The following is a 22434-nucleotide window of genomic DNA, read 5'->3' as shown; positions in this document are numbered from 1 at the left end:
AGTTTAGGAGCTATGATCACATAAACTCTTGTTATTTGCCAGTGGGGGAAACGGAAGAGCTGACTTGTAAAGTCTGGATCAGCTGTGACAGAAGACAGATTAGTAGAGCTGTAAAATCCAGAACAATTGTGGCTGAAGATGGATTAGAAAACTTGTTGGCAAAGGCTGAACAGGTTTTGGTTTTCAGAAAGAGTCTTAAAAATTAGATTTTGGGTTGCTTTAGTGAAGTCAGATTGCAAATGTGACAGATTCATTAATCTTCTCTGCATTTATTTGACTGATTAATGTTGCATACTGGTATTCAGACAACCCCCATGATTACAACAGATTTCAGCCAATCTTGACCACTGCGAGTCTGATTAGTGCCTCCAATTTGATTGAGGTAATTCCACTGGAAATCAAGCCAGGTGACCCTCAGATTTCAACTTTTAGTCGAATTGCTTTAAACTTATCGCATTTGTTTTATGTGAACCTATAAACTTCACCAAGAGAGAGTTTTTTCAAGATTTGGAAACACATGATTTTAATGCATGTGCAAGTCTTTCAACATGAATTTGTAATAATTATGTTCCAAAATATTCACAGCAACGACATGCCAGGCAATGCTGAAGTATCCGGCGTGTCGGAAACCTTGTTAAACACACCGGGCTTTGGGACACGCTGCATGGATGGAGACCCCATACCGTAAGTATTACTCAGAAACAAAAGAGTCTCAAGTGAAGCAGATGACAAATGTATCTGTATCTGCATTATCTGTACGCCAAATTATGCAGATATATTATTACATGTGGCGTTTTTTTTACAGATATTGCTGTACAAGCCAGAAAAAATAAAACAGAGATTTAAAAGCATTAAAAAAAACAAAAACAAAAGGTTGATCAGTAAATTACCAGCTTTTCGATTTTAATGTATAAAATCCTGATTGGAGTAGTCAAAATAATGAATACCAATTTAAACCCACACAAATCCCACATAGTTTTTAATTCATCGCACATGCTTTAAATGGTTGATTTTGCTGATAAATCGAGCACTTTTAATTAGAGATATATTATCCTCGAGTCATGAAATATCCTGTTTTTTGGAAATCACATTCCTGATGCTTTGAAAACGAGCTTAAAATATGAAGGTAATATTTATAATATCTCAGTTCTTTGGATAACAGGCTTATTGCTTTATAGGCTTAATTTATCTATTTGTTTCTTGCTGTAATTGACACTTCATTCCGAAATCTGTCATTTCCAAACTACATTTTTATATCCATGGCTGGAAAACTTGTTGCAAGAAATAAGTTGAACTGGCACAAGACTGGATTATATACGTAAAGGAGGTAGACACAGGCAAAAACCGTGAACAGCCTCGCCGGCTGAAGCAGCGAAAGACACAAGAGAATGAATTCAAGCCATTCATGTCAGCAAATGGATGATCTTTCAATTCACACAGAAGTGACCAAGGACATCAATATACATGGTTTTTAATCACATCAAACCGATTTCAGGCTTAACTTTAAATAAGTGTTGAATACGCGTAAGTGGACATGGAAACTTCTCAGCAACATATCTCTAAAATTATTCCTGGTTTCAGTGAGATGTTTTGTTTTAGCCTACAGCTACAAAAGAGCACCTTTCCTCTTTTTTTCTTTGTTCTTTTTTTTTTAACAGGAATTTGCCTTGTACTTCTGATGGGACCGATTGGTTCACACCCCCTGTGGATCCATCAATCAGCGACATCTTCGAGAATGGGAACTGGAGCATGTCGAACCCCTCTCCTTCGTGTCAGTGCAGCACTCCGACACGGACCGTGTTGTTACCTGACTGTCCGCTTGGTGCGGGAGGTCTCCCTCCACCACAGGTGAGTGTCTCAGCCCGGAGCTTCAGCCTCTCCATGGTAATGTCTGTGGAACGCTATCGTATGTGAATTTAAAGTCTTAAGCCTGATCAGCAGCCGGGAATTTGTCAGAGTCTGTCTGAGAGCCCTGAAGGCAGACATTATGCTTCCTCCTCCAGGATCACTGCTACTGTCTGACTGCAACTCGGCGGTGAAATGTGTGTATTCCCTGTGTGTGTGTGTGTGTGTGTGTGTGTGTGTGTGTGTGTGTGTGTGTCATAGATGGATATACTGCAACGAGACAGTGGAATAGTGTGAAGAAGAAAAAAAAAAAAAACAGTGACACAACAGCACAATAAAAGTGCTTATCATAGAAGCTTTTGGCTTATGGTCTGAAATTCCCAGTCAGCATCATTTCGATTTGAGAATGTAAAGGTACTTACTAACAAGAAATTTGCATTGCACTGCAGAATGTAAATCAGCCCTTTTGTGCTGCCTCCCTTTTGTGAACAAGTGTGCACGGATGAAAGTGGGGCCAAAATTGATTCTACTGGAAATGCACTAAATCAGTCACTGCCTGGAAATCGGCTCGTTCCGAATACCTCCCTGCTAAAAATAGACCCAACGCGTCTCTTCATCTCTTTATCTACATGCCCACGTTTCACCTTTCAGCATCCCTCTGGACTTTTTTTTTTTTTTTTTTTTTTTTTTTTTTTTTTTTATTGCAGGCGGTGGCCGCTCAGACATTCTGAGAGTAGCTCACCCTCTCCGCTCACATCTCGAATCCCGGGAGCTTTGCGCGTCTCATCCTCCAGGAGTCAATACCAATCCTTCAGTGGCCATTACTTTGACAATATACATGGCCAAATGCATCGGGGGGAAAATGTTATTCGCTCTGACCTGAAGAGATGTGATCCAGGCTGGGATCAATGGCCGAGTTAGGGACCCCGCCGTGCTGCCTGTATCTGCCGCCACCCGCTGACTGAACCAATTACGCTGCAGAAAAGGAGAGGTGTCTAATTTGGAGTAAATGATTTGTACTGCTGCCTCCCAACCATAATGAAAAATCTAAGCTTGAGAGAGAATAGATTGAGAAGCTGCCGCCGCCACTCCAATGTCCTTTTATTAAAGATGGCTTTGTCTATTTATTTAGGCTTTGTGGCTTGTGGCTGCGTTTTAAGAGACTCCAGTTTGAATGTTTCATAGTAAGCCCCCTTCAAATCTGCCAATATTTTTCTTTTGATGTTTGAGAAGTTATTTGATTAATATTTGACTTAGTTTACTTCCGGTAGGTGAAGAAGAGTCCTCATATCTGATATCTGGCAGTGAAATAAGAGGCATGCAACCACGCATTGATTTATTTAGGTATTTTTTTTTTTTGTTTTGTTTGTTTGATTTGTGGTCCAGTGCTGTCTGAGCTGGTAAGCATGGCTGCTGCTGCTGAAATGAAGCACATTCAACAGCCCACTGTTCTCATGAAAAACATCCCAAATAATAAAAAATGTTTTTTTGGCAGCAACATACGAATCCATAAAGATGTCTTTATCGTATGAAAACAGCTTCCTGGCAGATTTTTTTTTTTTCTTTTTCTCTCTGAAGCTTTTAATCAGCGCTCAGGAATAATTTGGGTAATTATTGAGACATAACTTACACAATCTGCAACAGAGTGGGAGTTACTTGGGTCTTCACAGAGGTGTGGAGGTTAGCAGATGTAGATCATAGTGCTGATTCGCCCTGTTGGGGTTGGACTTGCGAATCCTTCTGTGTGGCGTTTATAACGCTCCTTGTGCATGCTTTGGCTTTCTCTGAACGCCACGGTTTCCTTCAGTAGTCCGAAAAACATGCAACAACCTTAGGAGTGACTTCAAATATGAAATAAATCCACTCAGTATGGTTGTAAAACTGACTGTAGCGCTCAACATCGGTGGTTAGTCTAATCACGAAACCAAGTGTTTATCTGTGTTGTACATCGAGATCAAACAGCTTTGTCGGTGCGTTCCTTTCTCTTGCACTTAACCTGCCTGTAAATGAGCTGCTCCATATATTTGTTCCACAGCTTTAGTCATAATGGCATAATTAGGCACAGTTTACAGTCTTTCACATATACCTTCAGTCCTGCTTTGAAGCTTCAGACAGTCACCCATCGCTCATTGTCGCCGTGTTCAAGGTCCTCGCCTGCATCCAAATTCTGATTCTTTGTCTATACTGACTGAAAGCAAGACTGTCCTGAGAAAATTCGATCCTACGGGGAGATTAACTCATACCGTACGTCCTACACTTTTTCACACCAGGGTCACGTCACAGGATTAACACACAATCTCCCACACATACGCTCACACCTGTTAGTAATTTATTGTCGCCAATTAACCTCACAAGCATGTGTTCACAATGTGGGAGAAAGCCAGAGTGCCTGGAAGAAGCTGAAAAAACTGAAGAACATCACACGCAAAGCCTTCTATGGCCAACAGGTCTGAACCCTGTTCAGACAAAACAGATGTAGCCACATGAAATGGAGCGACTTTGTCTTATAATTGCCCCATTATTCCTCTCTTTGAATGTTAAATGCACTTACAGATTTATTTCAGGAAGGACAAAATGAGACTTGTTTAGACGGAACAGAAAAAGGCATCGGGAAAGTAAGTGGCTTCCAACAAGCAGGCCATCAGATGACGCAGTTTGAAACCAGCAGGCATCATTTTACACTCCGATCTCCCCACAGAGCCCCTATAGCATCCCCATATACAGCGTCACACTGTATGCAGTGTACCATTTCCCCCCCCCCCGAGGCTCGATGTGTAAGTCTTTGTTGAACTTGTGTGAAGACTGGCTCTCTTCTGTGACAAGGCCATCCGGGGCCGTTCAGGAGGAGCCGCCATCCCGGTTTCATGTTAACGGATGATTGTTGTGACAGTCAAACAAGAGCAGTACCCTTTACTTGACCTTTTCTTAACCCCGATGTTCACGTCTACCTCATGACAGCAGTGTCAAGCAGTGCCCCATTTGTCGAGCCACTCCTTGTATCTTTGTGTCCTCCCGGTACTCAGTTCGGCTGTCAAGGTTTTTCTTTCTTTTTAAGCGACCCCGGTAATTAATTTTTTCATTGTCAGCTCTGTTGTGCCTGATTTTCTTTTTATAAACATATTTTATGAATCGTTCTTACCTCTGAAACGCTGCTACATTTTTCTTTTCCATGCCATTGATCAGGCGGATGCTGCCGACATACCAATTTCATGAAAGCCGGTTCTTTGCTACATCTTGTTACATCCACTTGCATCATATCTCCTACATTTGCAACATTCATTTGTTCATTCCAGATCCTGTAAAGGGACATTAAATGGACTTTTGCATGGAAGCGACAGTGACTGAAATTGAGTTATTTTAATGCAATGAGAATATTGCCCACTGCACTTCCCGTTGCCAAAAGGAACTTAACATTTAGAATCTGCTACAAGTGGAGACGACAGCAGGACACGGATGAGGGCAGGAGATCGTTTATATGCGCTGCGTGTGCTGTTAACAGTGACGTTCCTGTCTTCATCGCCCCCCCCCCCCCCCCCCCCCTTTGTGCATAATGCAGCGCTTTATTTATTTGGCCGAGGTCAATTTTTGTTGCACACTAAGTCAGCGAGCTTTATAGTCCTTTATTTCATCATCTGAGGATCTTTAAAGATTCATGCCACTGTGGTAGTGTTTGGCCTCATGTGCTGGGAGGATGGAGCGTGATTTTGTGATGAAATGGCTGATCACGATCCCCTTTTTAAATATTAGCGGTAAGGCTCCTCCTTACCAGCGTAAAACACCAGTTTTCTTTATAAATGACAGAAAATTAAAGTATGTAAGAGCAACACTCGACGCATCAATCAGCCCTTATCGGCCTTATGGCGTCCCTGCTGTGAAATCCAATCCACCAGTGGCTCATATCACACTTGTTACAGCTCCACAGTGTGGTTTGTAAATTCACTTGAGACACATATACAGAGTACAATAATACAGTAGATAAACAGCCCCTTTTCTTCTTCTCACTTCTCTTTTTAGTACTATTTTAGCAGAAAATAGTAAAAAGTTGGGAAAAAACAAGGTGAAAACAATATGGAGTGCCCCTAAACACGTGTGCACTTTAACATGCGTGTGTACGTGCGTGCATGAAACAAATGCATTAATCATCATTGGTGCATTACGTCCCCGCACAGCACAGCGGGTCACGGGGAGGGTCATAAACTAATGCAAGTCCAAGGCGGAGACCACCCACAGAAGCTGAGGACATCATGAGGATGTATTCCCTTTGACCTGAAAGCCTCCCCCCCTGTTGAATAAATCATGACGAAGAGTACCAGACTCCAACTAGTTTCCTTTTTTATCTTTTATCCTGCCGATCCTCTGAATATGCCCTTGAGAGACTATAGAATATACGGGAGAGAGAGAAAAAAAAAAAAAAAACATGGACAGAGCACCACGGGAGGTGGTGTGAAATCATTGTTTCCATGGTAATGGCAGGGAACACTAAGCCCGCTATCAATTCTGAGGTATTGACTCTCATTCACTGGTGATATTTAACCTTCATAGATGAATAGGCCGTCATGCGTGCAGAGGAATTGATAAAGCCGCCACGTTCGCCGTATTACGATTGATGTCTTTATCATTTGGAGACCGGCCTAACTACAGCTTGCAAATTACTCTCCTTGGCCTCATCTATCAGGTTATTGAAGTTACACATTGGCTTACTATTGGTGAGGGGGGGAAAAAGAAGACCTTTTTCAGGTGGGAAATGCAACTCCCATTATCTTCATTAGTCTGTTTAATGAAGGAAATTTGTGCACGATTTTAAAAAAAAGTGCATGTGAGCTCGGGCTTTGTTTTGCCATTTGCTTTTCCTTTGTAATGCCTGAGGAAAGGACGGCACGGGTTTGAATTTAAATGCACAGGTACGTTGGTGCATTGCGATGAATACAGGGCATTCAGAGGGTGAATTTATCAAAATGACCCTGTCCATCAATCATTCATCTGGAATTTGTGTAAGTAATAATATCAAAGTTCTTTTTTTTTCAGTGCTGAGATAGTGTAAATATATGCACAGGTTTCCGTTACACCTGATATATTTTTGTTGTGTCTGCTTAGTAATAATTTTACTATTACCAATCAAGTACTGTCAAACAGAGGTGAATTGGATGACCAAGAGAAAACCTACACACAGAAAAACATGCAAACGTTCCCAATTTACAATCCATTCTTGTGTCATAACGTTCAGTAGCTCTCCTGAGGTTTCCATAACGAGGAAACTTTTCTCGTCGTCCCACAACCCCGCCGGAGTGCAGCATCCTGGCCCCATCCTCGCTCTGCCAGGCCCTGTAGATTTGTCACTCTCGACTCCCAAAGTGAACAGATCCATTTTATGGTAAAATGACCTGTCCGCAGCCACCCTCTCAGCAGAAAGCAAGAGATGTTCGAAAACAAAAGCAAGAAAGGTCATTGACTCGCGAGGAGAGGCAAATGGAGGGTGAGGTTAGTGGTTTCCCTTTGTTCCCGCTAAACTGAACAGAATGGGGTTTGGGTGAAAAACTGTCATCTGGTGCCGGCGTGTGAAACTCAATCTCTCATGAGCAGGGTTTTTTTTTTTTTGTTTGTTTGTTTTTTGTTGTGGTTTAGCAACACTGTGTGCTCGAAGCACTACATCAGCTAATGGAACTGTTTGGCTCGGTTTTAAATGACTGTCAGGATGTGATCATGTTGGACATAATCGCACAACACAATGAGAAATGCACAATACTGAAGAACTCACCTAATAACGCACACACGCGCGCACACACGATTGCACAATAGGCCACCTGCCACTTCCATTACCGAAGCGTCATTTGACAAAAGGGTTTTAAAATATCAAAACAACACATGGAGGAGCGCGTCCCCGTGCATAAACCTCATTCACCTGATCTCAGTTTGCAGAGCAGCTGAATATGACATGTTCCATCAAAGGAGATCCTGCCTCTTCAAGATTGCTTTTTCTTTGTGTACATAAGATAAAAAAAAAAGTTTGATTTTACCTTAGTGGTGCAGTACAATATAACAAGTGCCAAGATTAATATAAACACAGCGAGGTCTCTTATCTCTCCGGCGCTGGAGTGTGTCAGCTCATTCAGCAGATTTGATTACTCCTTAGTTTACATTTCCCTCTCCCCTACTTGCTTACCCAGCTATCATGCTTAGAGAACTGACGCCGCGCGCTGAATGCCAAGCGCGCCGAGGCTGCTTCCAGGTAATGAACAAGAGATGCAGACCCAGGTATTACACAACCGCAAAATGTTCCCATTTCAGTCTTTTTGATGAGGGATATGGACCAAGGCCAAAATAATTAGACCCACACTGCCTGCGTGCCCAAGTTTAAACTCATTGTACACACAGCGGAGTGTAAAGGCTCCTATTTTCAGTTCTGTTTGTTTCTGAGTTCCTGTGGCTTTTTCCGAAGAGATGCATGTTTGTTCAGAGATAAGCCAAGGTTGCCGTGCCGTTCCTCCTCCTTATCTCTGATTCATAAGCCAGATGGGTCCTCTCCTTTCTCTGCTTCCTCCTTCTGTTTGTTCTTTGCCTTGTGGTTTGAGTTCTCCTCCCCCCACCTTTTTTCCACACTTATGCTCCTTTCTACATTTTTAACTTATGTTCCACCTCCTCCTCCTCCTCCTCCTCCTCCTGCGGAGATTGTGGCAACTTCTTTAATGTCACCGTCCATCTCCGCCTCCTTGTTTTACCTTGACTTTCTCTTTCTGCTCAGCAGCATCCTCTATACCCCCGGGATCAAACCCGCCATATACTGTAAAACCAAAAAATGGGGACTGGGGAGCGTGTGGCACCAGTGAACTCAATTTGGGATGCAAAATAAGCCGTTCTTTGCTCAGTGACACCTGCGCATCTGCTCCTTTAAAGTCAACCACTTTACAGGATATTAAAAGAGAAAAAGCACTCGGGTAATTGACACACAGAGATAACCAATTAAACACCTCACCATGTGTACCTAAAGCTCACATCAAACTGTTTGTACACAAGGGCGGATAACCAGTGCAGCACAGAGGGGGGTGTTGGTAAATTGCATTACGGTCAGGGGTCTCAATTGCACTTTATCAAAGATCAGTCTGCTAATTAACAAAGTGTTACCTCTCTAAATAGACGGGGCGAAAGCGGCTCGCTGCCGGCGTGCGCCGGGCGTCACTCCACACTAGGTGGAGTGTATTCATAGCAGTGTGACGCACCCCCCGTCCTAATTGGATGTTTGAATGTAGCCATTTATCCACAGAAGAGCATCTAATTAAGGTTCTTTGACATTAGGCTCGGCTTCCCCAGCTTTGGCAGGGGTCTAGATTCCAGCCAGGCTTCCCAGAGCCAAGCTTAATTGACTATTATGATTAGGGTCGAGAAAATATGTTCCACAGCGGCGTGAACTGATGGCACCTGCAAAATTGTTCTCGCTCGCAAGTTTTGATTTCGTATCGGCTGGGTGAGTTTTTATGGGTGGCTGAGTAGTTGCATCTGCTGGAGAAAGTCTGTGGTGAAGCTTTTTTTTAATTTTTTTTTTTTTTTTTTGCTCGGGCTGCCGCAGGAAAATACAAGCACGGTTTAATATGCAATAGTTTAAAATCCTCCCACTAGTAAAATAACATGCATTGCACCTGTGAGTATAATGTCTCAAGAGAATGACCTTTACATTAACCTTGCATTTTTTTTTTCTCTCAAACTGCAGAAAGTGGTTGAAAATAGCTTCCTGCATCCGAAAGTTCAAGCTGCTCCGAATATTGTTTTTTTTATAATATTAACACTGAATGACCTAGCCGAATAGAAATGCAAAAGATTTCGCTCGCACCCGCAAACCGGATTATCGCTAAACAGGTCCTGTCAGCTCCGTGGGGCATTTTCAGCTCATTGTTTTTGGTTTTATGGTCTGCTGAGTTAATGTATTGCTCTGGCAAAAATCTCATTTTGGGCAGCAGGAGGCAGCTGTTTTTAGCAAGAAAGCTCTCAGATCAACACATTGTCGGCCACCTGCCCAGTCGCTGCAGCGGGAAGGCGCTGGCCGTAAAACGTATCACTGGACTCAGTTTAATGTTTTGCACATCCGTTGAATCAACTTCATAAGATATGACTCTGTTGGTTAGGAGTTGACACCTCTTTTGTCTGATCCAAGGTTAAATTTATATAACTGAATTGCTAATATTTACTCTTCTTCTCCTTTTGACAGAGGATACAGAACACGACAGAGACATTGCTGGATCTAACTGAGAGGAACGTGTCAGACTTCTTGGTGAAAACGTATGAAACCTCGGGTAAAACAAGGTAACACCTTTTGTTGTGATTGCAAACAGTGGTGATTCATTATGAATGAATTCTGTTATTAAAAAATGCATGAAAAAAAAATACAGGTATTTCAAACATGCCTACATCTGAGAAAACCCCTGCCTGTTGCCATGTCTGGTTGTGATGATAACACCAGTAGACATGGGAAAGTGGTGAGCGTTCAAACAAACTTTGGCTCTTTTTTTTTTTTTGTTGTTAAATTTACTGCACAGTTAAAATAATCTTTACAAACTTTAGAATGATCAGTTGTCATACAGTCACGTCACATCGCAGACATAAATGTTTAGCAGTCCTCTCGTGCGCTGGTCGGCACATTCCTTCCTACATATGATCACAGTTTTGGATTATTCATCAGGAAGTACAAATTATATCTGCAAATGATGAAAGTGAAGACAGAGTCCTGTAGTCCATTGGTATTATGCAGTTGTTTTCTTTTGACGCATTCTACTTTTGACACGCTTCTCTCACCCAGCGCATGGCGTTTAGTGTTTCGCTGCGCTTACGCTGTGTGTCTGCATCTGTTGTGTGACAATGCAGAATAATTGCAAAACATGGAAATTGTGCAAACTCTGTGGACATCTGATTCCCAACAGGGAAAAAAAAAATCTATCACTGAGAAAGCCGTTCAGACAAAGCCTCTTGTGAATGCAGTGTTTGTCTCATCCTCACAGCAAAAGCCTCTCGAAGTAATTACAGCATGTTGAGAAGAATGGCTGCACGATGCTGAGATTTCAGATGCTGCAGACTTTTTTTTTTTTTTTTTTTTTTTTTTGAATAAGATGAATTTGAGTTTACACTTGTTGATTTATTTATTTGCACAGGCCAAGGGTGTGTTAAAAGGGTAAGCAGGTTCATGCCCGCTTTCCTCTACTTGAACCTCTGTGTTTCTGGCGTCTCCAGGTACGGGGGGATCTCTGTCGGAGCAGTCAACTCGCAGGTCCGTCTGACGGAGACAGCTGTTGAAGATGCCCTCAGGAATCTGAGCGACCTCTTCAGTTCCTTTCAGGTATGCAATAAATATATGACTTATGGAGGAAAAAAAGGGTTGATGTCAACGGATTATACATGCATATGTGTTTCTGTCAGGTAGAAGAATACTTGTTGAGTTTGCCCCTTTAAAACAATCGCATCTTCACAATCTATCAGCAGTTTGTGTCATCATGAGCTTACATGTTCAGTGAGTCCTTATCGGTGGTGTTTTTTTTTTTGCAATCCGATGCCCGACTCCCTGTGTTTGGACTCATTTTGAAGACTGCGGACACATTTTAGAAGCCGCTTCTTTTGCTGTCAAGGCTGCAGTTTGCCGCTTGTCTTCTGAGTGCGCCGCTCCTAATTGGAGAGCCGCGTTCTTTGTTCCACCAGCTCAGTATCTTGGATACAGGTGATGTTATTTAGTGGACTTTTGGACCCCGTTGAGTTTTTTTTTTTTTTTTTTTTTTTTTGGGAAACAATTGAGAGAGAGAAGAATGAATTCAAAGGAGAGAGGAGGTTTAGATTCTTCAAATCCATTTGGGTGAGTGTCCATGGCAACAGGCTGTGATTGTGCATTGCTTTGAATAAATCAGAAAACCGAGGTCTTGAGTGCATAATAACACACATAGTCACACACAGCCCTACAGTTCGTTTTACTTTTACATTCATTTAACTTAATTTCAGTGTGATTTATTCAGCTTTCATATTTATTTCCTAACCAGTTCAGCTCACCCAGTTTCCGAAGCAGAGTGTTTCTTGAAATACATCAACTCAGTTGTTCCTCCATCTCTCTTTCAGCCCTTTTTTTTTTTTTTTTTTTTTTTGGCAGTCTCTCATTAACATTTCAAATTTTGGATGTTCAAACTACTTTGAGATCAGCACATTGCTTCGCCCCCCCACAGGCGTCTCCGGTCTCATCCCTACCCAGGCTCCCTCCTCGGTCTCCCGGATCCCGACGCTAATGTGACTTTAATTCGTGCGGCAGCAGTGATGTAACCCTAATGGCCGGGCATTAGCCGTCCCAGCTCTGCATTCCTTGTTATTAAAGTGCTACACTGTCCTTGGGAAATGTCTGGCTCTCCGCTGCCCGCTCGCCAAGCGTTGTGATGTGAGATGGTAACTGGAAGCAGAGTGTTTTTTTTTTTTTTTTTCCCCACTCTGGGCCACCTGTGCCGCCTGGGAAGAAGGTTCTGTTTTAATTGCATTTCCTGTGTCTAGCAGGTAAAAAGGCGGTGCTGGGAACGGAGAAAGTAAAGGCCCGTGTGCCGTAAATGACATAATTAAGCTAGAAATTGGCACACTGCAAGTGTTAATCTTCCCCTGTTCTCTAAAACGCTTCTGTAACCTGTTCTGCCATATCCTTTTTCATATTTGAATTATTCAAAGGATCAATCCCTTAATTTAATAAAATTTAAACTCCTGTCTGGCAGGTTCTCATACACTCATACACACATGTGCGTGAACACACTGCCAAACACACACACACACACACACTGTTTGACCACTGAAGTATGCAGGCCACTTTGGAATACTGGCCCCCCCTGCAAAAAAAAAAAAAAAGTCACCGCACACTCGAGTGGCTTTATTGCTGTCTTGTCAGCCATGGCACCGACAGCTCCGCCGGCCAAACCAGCCTTGTCATTGTCCTTGAGCGGGGAGGAGTTTGTCAAGGATTAGACCCAGGCAGCTGCTGGCCCGCTTCTCATCTCATTTCAGTCACCGCTAATCCTCAGGAAGGCGGCCGATTGGAGCCGCTCGCCGCCGCTCGGCACCGTTCAAACCGGAGCGGAGCAAAGACACAAAATAAAATAACGCAGGCGATTCCTTCGCTTTTTTTTTTTTTTTAATGCTGTAGGACGCAACACAGACAAGAGCGGGAGCGCGAATAGGTAATGACTCGGAACAGAGGAGATGTTATTTAACGCAAATACTTCTGTCAAGGTGGATCGGGGTGTTTCTTCCCCTCCTCGAGTTCACGCTGTGTTCCTGAAATGATGTGTAAACATTACGATACACAGAGAAAGATGACTGGTTCTAGAGCAGGGCCACAAAAAAGAGCTCTTTTAAAGTGGTTCTACATCTTGTAAAAAGTCACAGCATGGGGCAAAATTGGCCGACTGAAGGATTGTGCAGCGGGAAGATAAAAACAGACGTGGTGTGATCTCCTCGGTCCCTCGTCCTCAGGCGACTCTCTGGGCCGGCGATATCGTTTTGTCCATTTTTTTTCCGCTCTCCGCGTTTCGGTCCAGACAAGCACTCGCACCTGAGCACACTCCCGCATTCTTGGGATGTCTCTCTTGATTTTTCTCCTCTTGTTCTTCCACCCGGCCCCCTCGCCGTCACCCAGTCGTCACCCGCACTTTACCTCCATCGACCTCTCCTGGCCCCCCCGCCGCCACCTTTTCCACTCTCCTCCGCCGCCACGGCCCCCTTGATGAAGGCAGAGTCCAACAGGAGGTCCATTTGCATTTATATCACACAAGTAATGTGCTCAGCGCTCTTATGGCTGAGCTGAACAGCACGGTATCAACATGACACTCTGGGAAATCGCACGCCTGTCATCTCAAGCACTCATCCCAAGGCTCATTTCACATGAAACAGGAGTGCAGGGAAGGGGGCCTTTAATGCAACCTGTCCAGTCGACCATCTCCCCACCGCGTTCATCTCCTTACCTCGCCACAAAGACCCGGCGAAAAGCCTCTGGGGAACAAAAAAAAAAAAAAAACAAAAACATCTCATCTGCTGATGTTTTCCTTGCTTCTTTTATTTGAACCAGCGCTCACTTCCACTCTACCTAAATCTACCTTAGGTAATTAAGCGCCCTGTGAATCTTTGTATGACGCTTTCTCTCGCTTCTCCTTATTTTAATTATTTTGGGATATTTAATTAAGCAGAAATGTCAAAAAAAAAAAAATAGTAAAAGTAGCCAAAATAACAGAGGGCATGCGTTTCCCTGTGGAAAATAAGTGGCTCGGTACTCCCAAATACTCTCCGGAAGTCTTAATTCTTGTCTCCCTCTGCCTTGTATTTTGCATTTCAAAGAGCAGCGGTGGTTTTCCAAGTGTATCCAATTAAGTCTCCAACTTGTGATTTTTTTTTTCTTCTTCTTCTTTTTTTTAATCTTGTTTTCTTCCTCTTCATTAGGATAATGTGACTGATCAGATTTTCTGGAATGCCAGGACACTGCTGAAGAGACTGGGAACCAGGGACAACGTCAAGGTACTTCGCTCGTTCTCCCGCGCCGTTACAATCCATCAAACGAGATGAAAGTTTAATGATTGTGGAGGTGAATTTAGTCTGCCGCAATCTCACCTTTTGGGGAGGAACTGAAGTGATTAAGACAAAACAGGGCATAAGTGGAGCAGGGACAAACCCGACGCTTTCTCTCTCATCTCTTTCACTTGAGCAATCCGATCTCATCATAAACTGCGACGCAATTACTCCTTCGCAAACATTATTGTAGCTTTACTCTTGTATTTAACTCAAACAATAAAATCTACCCTCAGAAAGAAAAGTGCGTTCTTCTACGTTTACGTTGGCAAATAGCATAAAAAGCGTAGTATATTTCTTTGTTCTTTTGTGATATAATTGTTTTATTTGGCCACACTTAGCAGAAAGGGTAAAGAGGACTGAAATATGCGACAGACACTTGTGGGAAAACTGATCAATGGGTCTGAAATCTGCACTTCAGCATTTGTTAACTTGATTCACGCTGCCTCCTTTCAGGCATCTCGGACCCACATTATCCCATGTTACTTATGGTTTTGTTGCTGATTTATCGTCTCCCAAAGTGCTTTACACTGTTAGTTACACACACACACACACACACACACACACACACACACCAGTGATAGCGCTGGTTTCAGTGCCTCACTACTTCAAAAGAGGGAAATGGCGGATCAGTTTTACAGCAAAACCTCTTCTATGTAACTTTCTGCGAAGGAGTAAGATGAATATCTAATAAGAGGATAAATAAACTACCATTCATCTTGCATTTAACTTGAATCTACTTGAGCGCAGCACACGCCTCTGATGAGATACTATAAAAGTCATGTCAGCAGTCGTACACATTCAAAGATGTACAGATTACAGAATGCTGCCGCATAAACCGCAGCGGGTAATGTGTTTCCACTTTAGTGACTTTAAGTGTCAATCTCCCATTTACAAACAATAATGCACAAGCAGAGACTGAGAGGTGGCGCAAAGTGCTCATCCTCCACCTTTGAGTGCCGTAACGAGACCATCAGCATCGCGATCGGAGCAGTACTGACTCTGTCACCAAAGCTGAAGCCAAACCGAAGCTCCTAACCTGAAGCCTGCATCATTTAACAGCTCCATTAAGGTTTACAAAAACATCTAACTCACGCTCATACAGAGAGTTGGAACCTAGACTCCATGCTGTGAGGTGAGAATCCGAAGCACTGCTCCGCTGTGCCGCCTTAGAAAAGCACCAAAGTAGTTTTTGACCTAATAAAGCGCACTTGTATAATAACAAAACATAATTTATGTCTGTGTATCTCATTTCAAGATATGATTAAAATAGGTTAATGGACCCTTTAATGATTCATTTGTGTATGGCGATGGTACCTTTGATGACAGACTGCTTGTGTATTGTTTTTCACTTCGGTTTTATTTTGCATCATTTACAAAATAGTCATCCCAAGGCTCTTTTCTATTTAAAATAAATAATAATTAAAAAAAAAAAAGCTTGACAAAAACAAAGGATTCCTGAGCAAGGGAAGTGGAAAATGGAAAATTGCATCTTAGAATAGAACCTCTGTAGCAAAGAGAGAAAAGTATCGGACAAAGACAAAAACAGACTGACAGCGAACGCTCAGCTTATAAAACTGTAATAACACTTTAGATTCTGAATAAATTGCCTTAAAGTCCGGGTCTGTTTCTGCGACTACATCTTTTACTAAAACGATTGTTCTCAATTGTGGCCGAGAATACAAACTGAAGAGCGCCGCATAATTTAAAGCTTTTTTTTTATTGTGACTTTGTGAAATTAGATAAGTGTCAGCCCGACCTTGAGTTTCCCTAACAGCAGGAAATGAATGTGCTTTCACATTCATCATCACACAACAAAACAAATAGTAGTAGAAACGCAGCCAGCGCGCCGTTTTAAAGTGGACTACATTTGTATTTATTGTTAAAGTAGAGTCGAAGCCAAATTCTCTTCCAAATATCTCATAAGCATTTTTTTTTTATCCCAAGAGTTGAGTTGTGCTCCTCCTTAAAAGGTTAGTGCTTTAAGTACTTTCAGAGTGGAAATCTGCCGCGCCACTGTGTCTTCACATATTTTTTTCGCTGTCTGTGCCACGCCTGCGTATTTACCAGACAAACATATGCTCTTCATTATCTGCTTATTTCGAATACATCAAATACAGTTTTAGCTGCAGACCTTTCAGAGAGTGTCAGATGAATAAAACGCGATTGGGGAAAGTTACGATCCATTTTTTTTTGTTGAACTCCACTTCTGAGATACAGGAAGAGGGAAGCCACAAACAGAATGAGACGCGAGAGTGTGTGTGTGTGTGTGTGCGTACTCAGATTTCTGCATATCCTCCTCTGTGATGCAGTGTTATGTTGGGCTGACACTCAAACACCATGGACTCTTAATTAGCGGCGCTCTATCAGCGGGGAGCCCTCTCTCACTCCTACTCTCTTTCATCCATTCTTTCTCTTCTACTCCCCCAGCAGCTACAAACTCACAGAATCACTTACATTAAAAAGAGTGACTTGCAAAGATGTTTTCGGCGCCGCAGCTAGCATGCTATGTCACACTGGGATTTAGTATTCACCCTGGCCCCTTCTCTTCCATTAAATGAGAAGTAATGTTTGTCAGCTCCATCGCCTGTGCCTATATGGAAATGTTACGTCCCTTTCGAAAATGTTTTGGATAATTTGAACCCCTCTCCTCTGAGCGCCTTTATTTTCCCCTAAGTGGACCAGAATGTCTATATTCTGGCGATTGAAAGGCACAAAGCCATAGCAGAATAAAACATATCTTTGGGGATCTTCAATAATAACAATATCTTACTGTTTTCACTGCCCTGCGTGCTGCATGTAGGATGAGAGCTGCTTTAAAGACGACGGCCATAATTCCTCGGCACTCACAGTGTTTCCTCGGTTTTGTTGTGCAAAAGGCATGTTTCTGCTCTAAGTGATTTGATATGCTTTCAGGCGTCCATGTTGGTGGTACACAGCTCTTAAGAGCTCCTCACGATCGTAACAGCCTCAGTGTTAAAACACCTCTTGCAGACAGATTCTGCCCTGATCCCTGTTTTCATCGCGCAGCATCCTCCTTTGTTGTTTTACCGACGAGTAATCTTGGCAACACAACTACAAACGCTGGAATGTTTCTTTTGTTAACCGGGTGATGTATGCTGTGGTTCAGCAGCGTAAAGAAGGAGACAATCCGCATGTCTTCATGTCTAGATTTTAATGCAACCTTATAGCATGTTTAGTTCACACATTCTTTTTTTGAAACCTTTCTTTATTCATAGCCTCTCTGTTAAATTTTTTCTCCATTGTTTGCCCGTGACCGAGTGAATTTTCCACGGCCGGATGTAGTTGCTAGGAGACATCTGAAGAAACTGCAAAGCCTCCGCACGCTGTTCTCAGTGCCTCGCCGCCTGTCTCCTCCACTGCAGGTATGGTTCTACAACCAGGCGTACCACGGCATGGTGTCCTTCCTCAGCGGGGCCAACAACGGCATCCTGAGAGCAAATCTGCCGGCGGGAGAGGACCCGCGCCAGTACGGCATCGCCGTGTCCAACCATCCCCTCAACTTGACCAAAGAGCAGCTCTCCTTCGCGGCGATGTGAGTTCTCAGGCTTAAAACTGGGGTTAAAGGGTAGAGACTGCCCGGTTTGTTACAGATGATTGTGTGATTTTCAGATCATAAAGAAACAGTTACATATTAAGAGAGGTAAGGAAGGAAGAAAAAAAAAGCCACACTGACAGAGCAGATGAGCAACACACAATGTAATAGAAAGCGTAAGACAGATAGATAGATGAAGGATTTGTTTGAGAATGCACAGATTTGAAGGCCCATGGGAGCTCCTTACTGGGATACATCATATTTTTCCTCCCGTCTTCTCCCAGGGCTGGAGAGCGAGCAGCTCCCCACGAGAGTCAGAGATTAATGACGTGCTAAATCGCAGTATATTGTCCCACACCATATAGATCTAATTGCTCTCTCTATTGTTATGTTTTATGATCACGGCTACCAATAGTGAAATAATGTGGATTCCTCCACATTATCAGTTGTTGACTTTTCACATTCTGTCTGTTCTCAGTCCTCGGCGTGATCAATATGTTCAATAAAAAAGCCATTTGAATGCATCCCTCCGGAGCAAATTATCGTACAGCGCCCAGAACTGCAGCTCCTGACAACACACAGGCAGTTCAGTGGCTGCTACCAATCACGGCAGTTTTATTCCGCGGTCCCTCTCGGCTGCAGCCCAATCCTCAGTTAGGTATTTATGTAGTGATCAGGTGCCGACGACAGCCCTGAGTTAGAGGGGGAGGCCGCGCCAGGGTTACAGATAATTACAACATCCGGCGTGCCGTAGATTCAGGATGAGCCTCTTTTCCTCCCTCGCCTCTCCGCGCAGCGTGACGACTGCGATTTATGAACTGTGATGTCCAGATTAGCTTGGACACTGCTTCACTGTTGAATAACTGTGCAGGTTTTACGCTAAACAGGGAGGGAGTAGACGTCTGGAGCAGCTGACTAAGCAGAATGTCAAATCTCCATTTATCAATATGTACATTTTTTTATTACATGTATATGTTTTTATACGAACACTGGATCAAATGTGTTTGTGGCGTGAAAGGTTCTGCTCGTCCCGCCAAAGCCCCGCAGAGACGGTTAGCCTTTGCAACTCGGCCAATTTGGTTTGAAGACCTCTATGCTCCGCTCCTATCAACCCCATTTTTGGCAGCAGCGGGAGGTTCTTTTCTCTCCACAAACCTTAAAATTGACTGTATGCCGCATTCCCCTCACCAATAATCCAGGCTAGCAACAGCTGGTATGGAGAGGAATACGTTTAGCGGCTGAAGAATAGCATTTTCTCTCCGGCCGTGCAGACCGAAATAGAACTGAAGTGAGTAAATACTTGACTCATGTTTATTAAGTTGCCTGCAACACAACTCCAAATGGATGCTGATGGTACTTCCCACCGGCTATTTGTAGAAATATGCAATTGTTTGCTGTGTTCCAGTTTGTTCTCTTTTCCCTAAGTACCCACAAATTTTACTATATGCACTTTTAGGTCGTTACATTTAAGTCAGTATAGTTTGCAAAGGACTAATAAGATCTGAATGATTGATTTTTAGATGTTAGATTGATGAATTCTACATTTCCTGGTTTCCTTAGACGCTAGGAAAATGCTCAAATTGTAATATACTATAAGTAAACAATCAAATATATAATGTCTACAAATGTCGGAAATTGAGGTTGGAGAAAATTGCCAGAATTCTCTCTTTTTTTTTTGTCCCCAAGTTAATCTCCTATTTGTGTCTCTCCATCTGATTGTGAAGTCAACTTTCATTTCCTTGCTGCCAATCAAAGTAAATTTTGTGGACTGATGGATTTTTTTTTTTTCCCCTCTCCTAAATTATAGAGCGAGAACAAAAGCACAATCAGTTACCAAAAGCCCCCAAAAAATGTCTCAGATAACTTGTCAAAACTATTTGAACGTCTAAAGGAATCCGAGCCTCAAATATAAGGCTCTCCTTCTGAATGACACTTCTATAACGCTGAGGAGGAGCCATTGTGAAACCGCTAATTTAGATCGTAATTCTTCCGTAATGGTTTGCTCCTTTTTTTTTTTTAAAGGGTTTTGACTCCAGAATGGCCGCCGAACCATCTAATTTGAAGTGACACTCCTCAAGAGTCACAAAACTGGGGACGAGGGGGGGTGTGCAGGTTTGGGGGGAGGGGGGAAGGTCAATGTTCACACCCACTCGGATTGCCACTTCATTCTCTCGAGGTCTCAGTGCTTCATCTGATTAGTCATCGAAACCGGCGCCCTCTAATTTCCTCTATCGTCTTCAGAAACGTCAGCTTTGGCAGCGTTTCATTATTGAAAGATACATATTGCGTTTTAATTGCCGGAGAATATCAATTTGGCAACTCGCAGAAACGTCTCCTCTCGCCGCACCCCCCCCGAGTTTGACGTGCGAGTTATTTTGCACTCAGCAAACTGAAAGCTCTTCAAAAAAAAGAAGAAAAAAAAAACATACCAGCTTAAATTTGTATGTTTGGCTGCCAAATTAATTAGAGACAACACAGTCGAGATCAAAACTCTTCTGAATTACCTACACAATGTTTCAAAATACAAATAATAATGACCCAAAATGTTGCCCACTGGACGTCAGATTCAATACTTATCTCATATTTTCAGCCTTTCTCAATAAAAACAAAACAAAAAAAACCCTAAAAAACAAAGAACCTTAAGGAAAGCAGAACACGTTATAAAGCGTCACTCCCCCTGCTCATCTTTATGCTTTCCCATTATTAGTTAATTAGCAGATTTCTTGTCCGTCTTTCACAGCAATTAGCCACCTTCAAGCGTTCGGGGTTAGATCTTTCACAGTTCTGTCCCCTACATCACCTCCCCGCCCAAAACCTGGAGCAATGTGGGCCGGCAACCCGCCGCCGTCCATGATTCCATATTTATGCGTTCTAATTGCGCCTGGTTGGCGATGATAAATAAAGCCGTGTTGCTGCGCGGGGTAGCTTATTTAATATGCTAATTACGCAGTAGGACGTCTTGTGAGAGATCTAAGGCCGAGGGTGGAAAACATGGGTGGTGACGGCCAAAATAGTTGCATGTAATGCTAATTGAGGAGACGCGACGGAGGACGTTTTCAAAGGTCGGGTGTCACATGGAGGAAGATGTGAAAATCACCATGCACGAGGAGAAAGAAGCAATTGGTCCCAGAGATTAAAACTAATACACGTAAAGATCTGGTCAAGATTCTAAAGCACGAATTAGATCCGTTTCTCACTGGAATCATGATTTTGAGCTTTCTCTCTGTATAAATATTATTTTGCAGTATCCTAAATATGACTTTCTGAGGCCCAGTTCACACTCTAAAGTTTTCAAGTGAAAACAGAAAACTTTAGTCGCATTTCCGGTGTCTAGTCGAATGAAAACAGTGCTCCGAGCCACTGAAAACACAACTTTTTGAAGACGACTCAAGGGCGGAAGTTTGTGAAAATGCGCCAACTCCATCTCCATGTAGGCGGGACACAGCCCGACTTTGACCACGGCCGTAGCAAATAGTTCCTCTGCACACGGATAGATGGACAAGAACAGCAATGGCGGCCTCCAGTGTCATGACTCCCAGTCCATAGTCTCTATTTGTCTGAAATAAAAGCATTTCTAAGTTAAATGTATCTAACAAAAACATTGTCCTTTTTTTTGTAGCAAGAGCAATGAGGGAAAAAACACCAGCAGCATCACTCATATCAGTATTTAGAATACCAATTTTGGACAACTTATGAATTACAGTCACTAGACTGAGTGAAAAGTTAGTTGCCAAGGAACCGAAATCATCTCAAACTTGCACATTACTTATTTACCGGTATCAAAACAACAGTTTAAATGTATGTGAAAATCACAAACTGTTGCTTCAGCTCGTTTCCCGCTATCAAAAAAATCCAAAAACAGACGTGTTTGCTCTCAGGAAATCTCCTTACTTCACTGTGACAAACATTTTCCACGCCGTTTGGCCACGGCCGTGTGTGGAGTCTGGCGTCTCTCACCGTCTCTTTTATGTTCCCCGATGTCGTTGCGGTGATGGCCTTGCGAAAACTGGCAGAGGAGGTAAAAGCGAGCGTCGTGGTTATAAAGCAGTGCCGAGTACCTACTGGAACGGAAAGTCAAGTCGGCGAGTATTCCCCGTGAAACACATAGAAATGCAGTGAATATCGCACAAGAACTTTAATCACTTTCATTGGAAGCATGGGACCATTTAATTTAGATTTCAATTGAGCTGAAGGTCTGCGTTTCATAAAGACTTTCTGTGCGTTATGTGTTTCTCATATAGCGTTTCACTGGGCCAATTTAATCCACAGCAGCAAATGCCATTTTATCTTTGTTGTAATTAAAACTTCCTTGTAGTTCAATGTTATTTACATCAAATACGACTATTTTGGAGCTCGGATACATTTTATCAGGAGGGAGTAAGATGAAGGGTAAGGCTATGCCTTCTGAACTTTTCTGTTACATGTTCCCCTGATTTTTACAAGGTATTGATGTCTGCCAAGTAAAAAAGACACTAGTC

At 42.8% G+C, this 22434-nt stretch overlaps 1 protein-coding gene across 1 annotated transcript in view; it reads left to right on the top strand.

Moving 5' to 3' along the window:
- Positions 1–22434, top strand: part of LOC115386209 (phospholipid-transporting ATPase ABCA1) — a 132072-nt gene that overhangs the window by 70518 nt on the left and 39120 nt on the right. Inside the window, exons 30-35 of the mRNA XM_030088433.1 lie at positions 586–684; positions 1659–1848; positions 10043–10137; positions 11059–11164; positions 14275–14349; positions 17787–17956. Coding sequence (XP_029944293.1) covers positions 586–684; positions 1659–1848; positions 10043–10137; positions 11059–11164; positions 14275–14349; positions 17787–17956 — 735 coding nt within the window. The remainder of the gene's footprint in view (positions 1–585; positions 685–1658; positions 1849–10042; positions 10138–11058; positions 11165–14274; positions 14350–17786; positions 17957–22434) is intronic.

Source organism: Salarias fasciatus, chromosome 3 (genome assembly GCF_902148845.1).
Source record: "Salarias fasciatus chromosome 3, fSalaFa1.1, whole genome shotgun sequence".
Classification (NCBI taxonomy): domain Eukaryota; kingdom Metazoa; phylum Chordata; class Actinopteri; order Blenniiformes; family Blenniidae; genus Salarias; species Salarias fasciatus.
This window is presented reverse-complemented; position numbering and strand designations above follow the sequence as displayed.